The 6515-nt window shown below is 44.6% G+C and overlaps 2 protein-coding genes across 2 annotated transcripts; both read left to right on the forward strand.

Annotated features, from left to right (window-relative positions):
- Nucleotides 1–322: 322 nt before the first annotated feature.
- On the forward strand, nucleotides 323–1878 carry LOC124650498 (V-type proton ATPase subunit E). The gene is made up of 6 exons (XM_047190011.1): nucleotides 323–469; nucleotides 576–676; nucleotides 804–960; nucleotides 1050–1246; nucleotides 1373–1472; nucleotides 1594–1878. Exons 1-6 carry the CDS (start codon nucleotides 368–370, stop codon nucleotides 1618–1620), a joined length of 684 nt encoding a protein of 227 aa, XP_047045967.1. The 5' UTR covers nucleotides 323–367; the 3' UTR covers nucleotides 1621–1878.
- Nucleotides 1879–3550: 1672 nt separating this feature from the next.
- On the forward strand, nucleotides 3551–6276 carry LOC124707688 (serotonin N-acetyltransferase 1, chloroplastic-like). Its single transcript, XM_047239351.1, has 8 exons — nucleotides 3551–3671; nucleotides 3765–3850; nucleotides 4456–4519; nucleotides 4963–5149; nucleotides 5291–5390; nucleotides 5530–5630; nucleotides 5742–5835; nucleotides 6120–6276. The coding sequence occupies exons 1-8, from the start codon at nucleotides 3637–3639 to the stop codon at nucleotides 6197–6199; spliced, it is 747 nt and encodes a 248-aa protein (XP_047095307.1). The 5' UTR covers nucleotides 3551–3636; the 3' UTR covers nucleotides 6200–6276.
- The last annotated feature ends 239 nt before the right edge of the window (nucleotides 6277–6515 follow it).

A 6515-nucleotide genomic window follows, 5' to 3' on the forward strand; every position in this document is an offset into this window, starting at 1 on the left:
GCTCGTGGGATGGCTTTTGCTATAGAAAAAACCAATGGAGAGGTTGCATGGAAGAAACGGAAAGCCAAATTTGGTAGGAGGACGAGTCCCCCCGCTCCTCACATGTATGCACTCCGCTCTTCTCCCATGCATGCATGTGATCCGAACTCTGCGTTGGTCATATTTGGCTTCCTCTCCCCCTCTCTCCTTTGCCTCTCGTCCATCCAAAGGATCGGAAAAACAACAACACACAGCCCTTGCCCGGAGACAGATTTTGTCTGATCTAAGATAGAAGCAGATCGAGAGAAAGAAAACCAAGTACGAGCGCACTTCGAGAGATCGGCTATTCGTCACCACGACCCAAGTGATCAATAGATCATCATCCAAGATGAACGATGCCGACGTCGGGAAGCAGATCCAGCAGATGGTCCGGTTCATCCAGCAGGAGGCCGAGGAGAAAGCCAGCGAGATCTCGGTTGCCGCAGAGGAGGTATCTGGTTTCTTATCACCTTAATCGATCATCTACATTTGTTCAACATTTAAAACATTGATCAGCGAACATTGAATTGAATGAATTAATCCGTGCCTGCCTTCAGGAGTTCAACATAGAGAAGCTGCAGCTGGTGGAGTCGGAGAAGAGGAAGATCAGGCAGGACTACGAGCGCAAGCAGAAGCAGGTGGACGTACGCAGGAAGATGTGAGCACACTTACACATGCATGCCAGTTAACTCGATCAGAATCTCGATCTCGATCTCGCTTATGACAATGCGAAATTTCTTCAACATCTGCCGCTGATGAATTGATTGCCATACATATCCTGACAGTGAGTACTCAATGGAGCTGAACGCGGCGCGCATCAAGGTGCTGCAGGCGCAGGAGGACATCGTGAGCGAGATGAGGGAGAACACGTGCAAGACGCTCCTCCGCGTCACCAAGGACACCAACGTCTACAGGAAGATCCTCAAGGGCCTCATCGTGCAGGTTCGTTCAGTATATCTTGCTGCTTCAGAACATCCAGAGCTAGTAACAACTGACGATGTCTGTCCATGGATGGATGGATCGAGCTGCAGAGCCTGCTCCGGCTGCGTGAGCCGTCGGTGGTGCTGCGGTGCAGGGAGGCGGACCGCGTCCACGTGGAGCCGGTGCTGGAGGCGGCCAAGAAGGAGTACGCCGAGAAGAGCAAGGTGAACCTCCCCAAGATCATCATCGACGGCAGGGTCTACCTCCCACCGCAGAGGATCAACGACGCCGGGCATGGACCCTCCTGGTTTGTACTTCTTTTTTTCTAACAGCTTGCTGCATCGATCTCGCCTACCTCCATTGCCGATCGATTGCGATTTAGTAACCTTCACTGATCGGGTGACTGATTTTGGACATGGACGAACGTGTGTAGCTGGGGAGGCGTCGTGCTCGCGTCGCAGGACGGCAAGATCGTCTGCGACAACACGCTGGACGCCAGGGTGGACGTCTCCTTCAGGCAAAAGCTTCCTGAGGTACGCCATCGCTGCCCCTGCTTCGTCCTTCTCTGCTCCTCTTCGCGCTGGCCTGCTTTATGGCTACTATCTGTGTGAGCTACACACGCCTACACTCACTTCAAATGTCCCTCTCTTGCAGATCAGGAAGAAGCTCTACGGTCAGTAGGTGTCGCAATGACTTTCCTTTGGACTACTATCGATTACAGTAGTATTTTCTTAATAAATCAGGAGCTGTTCATGACGCTTCTTCTTGTATTCCAAGTTTCTTTATGTGTACCAATACCATTGTTTACGATACCTGCAGCGACATGTATGTTGTCGCATTTGTAACTGACTGTATTACTTGCGGACGCTGTGTTACACAGTGTAGCATATACACCCCTGTCAGATCTATGTCGATCTGCATGTGTGTATCTACTGTATTGTACTTTGCTAATGTAGTAGCAATAAAACAGCGCGCGTACCAGCAAGGATCGATCATGCAATTCCGTTCAGAAATGAGAACCTAATTTCACAATGTGTAGGAAATTTATGTTGTTGGTATGTGGTGTTTCTTAGCGCGTTGATTCATTCGTTATTTGTGGTTGCTGATTTATAGCCCTTTTTATTTGGTTTTGTTTTGCTTTATGCACCTAGCTATGCGAAGTCCGGGTGTGAAACATTTGCAATTGTATCATGGTATATACTTCAAGGTGATACCTCTAAGAAGGACTTGCATACAAAACACCGCCATGTGTGTTTTAGAAATACATTGAATTACGATTCGATATGGAGTTGGATCTCATCACATCAACTACTCTAAGGAGGCGAGTGGCACACACCACAAGCTCGCATCCACCTCAAGGACATGCACGTGCAATATGCAATATACCGATATGGTCGTGCGTGAAAAGAACACTCTATGAACATAGTTTCCACGCCGAGAATCAGGGCATGCACATATTTAGGACGATGAGCCTACCACTAGTTGTCGTGACGGTAGAGTTGATGGGGGAGTAGAACCCTATTCTAGGGTTTTGCTGCCCGAGTGTTGTCCTTAGAGCGATGGATCATAAGGGCTTGGCATGGCCGCATGGGTGTGTGTGGCATGGCATTTACATATATGAAATTAAAAGGAGAGTATTTGTAGCTCAGACGACTTAGAATTAGTTATTTGTTGGAGGATGTCGGTAGTCATCCCATAAAGATCCGCTCGTCCTTTTATACTTGAATGAATCTAGATGATCAGGTCCGATTGTTTTTAGTGTTGACTTCGAAATTTCAATTTTTTAGTCGACATCAATAAGGTCGGTCTGATGAAGATCTACACATCCTCTTATACTTGGATGGATCCAGATGTCAGATTTTTTTGTGTAGAGTTAAAATAATTATTTATTGATCGACCGCCTTGAAAATAACAAAACCATTTTGAACATACCCATTCCATTTCTACCATACATTGCCACTCCTCGAAAGAGAGGTAAGTCCTAATTCGGTTAGAAGAGTTTTGTTTGATTCATTCAGTACAACACACCTAGATTGTCTTATTTTTCTGTACAGGATTTTGCATAAAATATTATTTCTTTTTTACTGGAAAAATACTCCTTTATAGAAAAAAAATCTAATTTTGTCAGTTGTATTGCTCATCAAGCATGCTGCTCGATAAAAGCAAAAACCTAATTTGTTTTTCGCCCGCTGCAAAGTCCAAATAAGTGTCTATTTCTGGAATTACAATGTAAATAAAATGAATACATGTATTCATTTCAAAATGCTACAAATGAAATGAAAACCTGGCTTCCAAACAACTTCTACAGGATTTTGCATGAAATATTATTTCTTTTTTACTGGCAAAAATACTCCTTTATAGAAAAAAAAATCTTTTTTTGTCAGTTGTATTGCTCATCAAGCATGCTGCTCGAAAAAAAAAATCCTTATTTGTTTTTCGCCCGCTGCAAAGTCCAAACGGGCCAGTATCCTGATATGGTCCACTGCCGCTTCTCGTTTCCAGGCCCAGTGGCCGCCGAGCCCACCGGTTGCCTCTTCTTCCCTGCCGTTCGGTCTTGACCTGCCCTTATCCACCGCCCCGACGCGACGACTGGCCGTGAGCAAGCGAAGCAGCCGCACGAATACTGCGTGAGCCGCCCCTTCCCCCGCCGTCCTCCGGAGGCACGCGAGCTGCCGGAATCGACAGGCAGCGAGCACCATGGCCGCCTTCGCCGTCACCCCTTCCTCTTCAATGTAAAGCGCGCACCGAGCAGCTAGCCCCGAATCTATTTCTCTTCTCCCTGTTCTGTGCTGATTCCTTCTTCTCCCTCTCTCCCTCTCTCGCAGATGCGGTGTATGCATCCCGACGGCGTGCCGTTTGGATGCTCGGGACGGGGTCCCCGCGCCGAGGTTCCTCCACAGTCGGAAGCAAGGTACGGTGTTTCGGATCATGGGGCTCGATTCAGGTTATCCGTTTATGCATACTTTAGCTGTAGTTAGGTATATGTGTCGATTGCTAGGCTATCGGTGACCTGAATAGGTGTGTCAACTGTAAAACAGGCAGTATACCCAATGAGGTTAAGAATATTCTGCATTTCTGCCGATAACTTGCATCAAACTGATGTGGTGGTTAATTCATAATTTCTCTGCAAATAGTTTCCAGCAAATTTGATTCTTCAGTTCCCTTTTTCCTGTTAATGTTTGGAGGATAGCATGTCTCTCATGTTTCTGTACCTGTTGTCAAATGCCACCTAGTTTATTTGCATAGCCTGTGTTAAAATGGCACCATGGATCTTTCCCGATAGATTACTGCATAGAAATCAGCATGGTACTCGCCAGGACGCCACCGGTTGCACCACTGTTTTTCAGTTTTCCTGTAAAATAAATTCCTGGTCCTCAGTTATCTTACCATCCACTAGTTACTGGTATGCTGAATATATTGTTTGTGACCGGTTGACTTGTTCATGAAGCATACATGTTTGTTTGCTGAACTAAAATTTAGTAACCAAGCTCTGATGATCTCATGTTTTGATTGCAGCGAAAAGACGGTCTTCAACAGCTTGGTCCTTGAGGGCTGGTCTATGGGACTCTCTCAAATCTGGGTAAAGTACATTTGTGCACCATTACTAAAATTTACTTTTACGTTGTACTAGTTTTGAATATATCTTCATACTCTGACATTATCTACTGGTGTAAATAAATCACTGTTTCCCAAACTTTTGTCCTTTGATGAAAAAGGCTAAGCAAGTCCAGGTTTCCCATATTGTCTGGGTTGGGACAGTTTACATTATGTTGCAAATATATCTTCGTACTATCTACTATTGTAAATAAATAGTCTATTTTCCGAAAACCTACCACTTTTTGTTAAATATGGTTCAATATCTTCCTTTTATTGTCGACTCAACTAAGGAATACTGAACATAAAGCCTGGAAACTCTGTCTTTCTTGTATGTTACATACCTTTGGAGTGTTATCAAGTTGTCGCAAACTGCGCTTCTTAAATTCGTAGTTTCTGAAAAAAGGAGTCATTGGTTTTGTCTTGCAGATTTTTAAATACTAATAACAGTACAGAGACAGTAGAGCCACCTTCAACACCAATTGAAGACGAAGAACCTATACCTGAGGAGCTAATGCTTTTGGAAAGGACACTCCCTGATGGTAGCACAGAGCAAATCATGTTTTCTTCAGCTGGCGATATTGATGTATATGATCTCCAAGCCTTATGTGATAAGGTGATCCTTCTTCAAAAGCACTTTGATATTTCTGCAGGGTTAGGCTATAGTTTTGGTTACGTCAGTTTCCGCAAGTTCATGTTATCTCCTTAGGAATTTGTTCAGTAGAAAATGTTAATGTTTGCAATGTTAATCTCCTAGGTAGGATGGCCACGCAGACCTCTAACAAAAATAGCTGCATCCTTAAGAAACAGCTACTTGGTCGCTACGCTACATTCCATAATTAGATCTTCGGAAACAGGTAAATTTCCGCGTTGTTTCCGGGTCTTGTGTTCCTGCGGATAAAGTTGAACCACGCATCCTAATCAGAAGATTATTTGCAGAAATTCATTTATCTAGATGATGAACATCTGAGTGTACTTGTAGAAGTTATTTGACAGAGGGAGAAGAGAGGAAGCAACTAATTGGCATGGCGCGAGCAACTTCAGACCATGCCTTCAATGCTACAATCTGGGATGTTCTCGTCGACCCATCCTATCAGGTGAATTGATCAACTTTTCTGCTTTCTGTTATGACAATCTGAGTCCACACTTCTATCCGTTACATGAAGGATGTTGGACTTTACGATGGCTTACACCTGCTACTATTTCAGGGTCAAGGTCTTGGAAAAACACTCATGGAAAAAGTAATCCGTACTTTGCTTCAGAGAGATATCAACAACATTACACTATTTGCAGACAGTAAAGGTGCAAAAACTAGATCCCCACAACTGTGTTTTTTCTGCCAAAAACATACTGAGATTCGTAAGACCTATCTGAGTAGAATTGCTAGGTAGAATTGTGCATTCCTTGTACTATATGCACGCGATGCAGCACATTAATAGCGTTTCACGTGCTCAAATTCACGAAAATGGATATTAAGTTCATAGGGGCCGCATATCGTATAAACCACAGAATGCAGCACACTATTGCCATTTCATCAGCAGACTAACGGACCGTTCAACTTTCTTCCTGTATCCTGTTAATTGCAGTCGTAGACTTCTATAAGAACATGGGATTCGAAGCGGACCCTCAGGGCATCAAGGGCATGTTCTGGTACCCCAGGCTCTAGATGTCGGTGGTGGCGCGGCACCCGTCAATCGTCTCTAGAAGAGCGACGACCGGCACAGTTTCCTCCAGTGCAGAAGGAATGATGCCATGCCATGTGTAACAGTGACTCGAGAGACTGATGCCATGCCATGTGCAATAGGCTGTCTCTCTCCCAGGTCCTGTTCAGTCTTTATGCAAGTAGGAAAGTATCGTTGTACTAGGAAGGAGACGGCTCATCGGTTTCCATGTACGACACATGATACCATGGAAGTCTGAACTCGTAATGAAGAAACTGTTTTCGAATCAATCTGTCAAGTACCTTGACTCAATCGACCATT

Source organism: Lolium rigidum, chromosome 4, assembly GCF_022539505.1.
Source record: "Lolium rigidum isolate FL_2022 chromosome 4, APGP_CSIRO_Lrig_0.1, whole genome shotgun sequence".
Lineage (NCBI taxonomy): Eukaryota > Viridiplantae > Streptophyta > Magnoliopsida > Poales > Poaceae > Lolium > Lolium rigidum.

Bases quoted from the DNA above. Each gene is read 5' to 3' on its own strand.
- LOC124650498 (XM_047190011.1), top strand. From the start codon at position 368: ATGAACGATGCCGACGTCGGGAAGCAGATCCAGCAGATGGTCCGGTTC. The intron at 677-803 runs GTGAGCACACTT...ATATCCTGACAG, and splicing joins GTGGACGTACGCAGGAAGAT to TGAGTACTCAATGGAGCTGA. The intron at 1,247-1,372 runs GTTTGTACTTCT...GAACGTGTGTAG, and splicing joins GCCGGGCATGGACCCTCCTG to CTGGGGAGGCGTCGTGCTCG.
- LOC124707688 (XM_047239351.1), top strand. From the start codon at position 3,637: ATGGCCGCCTTCGCCGTCACCCCTTCCTCTTCAAT. The intron at 4,520-4,962 runs GTAAAGTACATT...TTTGTCTTGCAG, and splicing joins TGGGACTCTCTCAAATCTGG to ATTTTTAAATACTAATAACA. The intron at 5,836-6,119 runs GTGCAAAAACTA...TGTTAATTGCAG, and splicing joins ACTATTTGCAGACAGTAAAG to TCGTAGACTTCTATAAGAAC.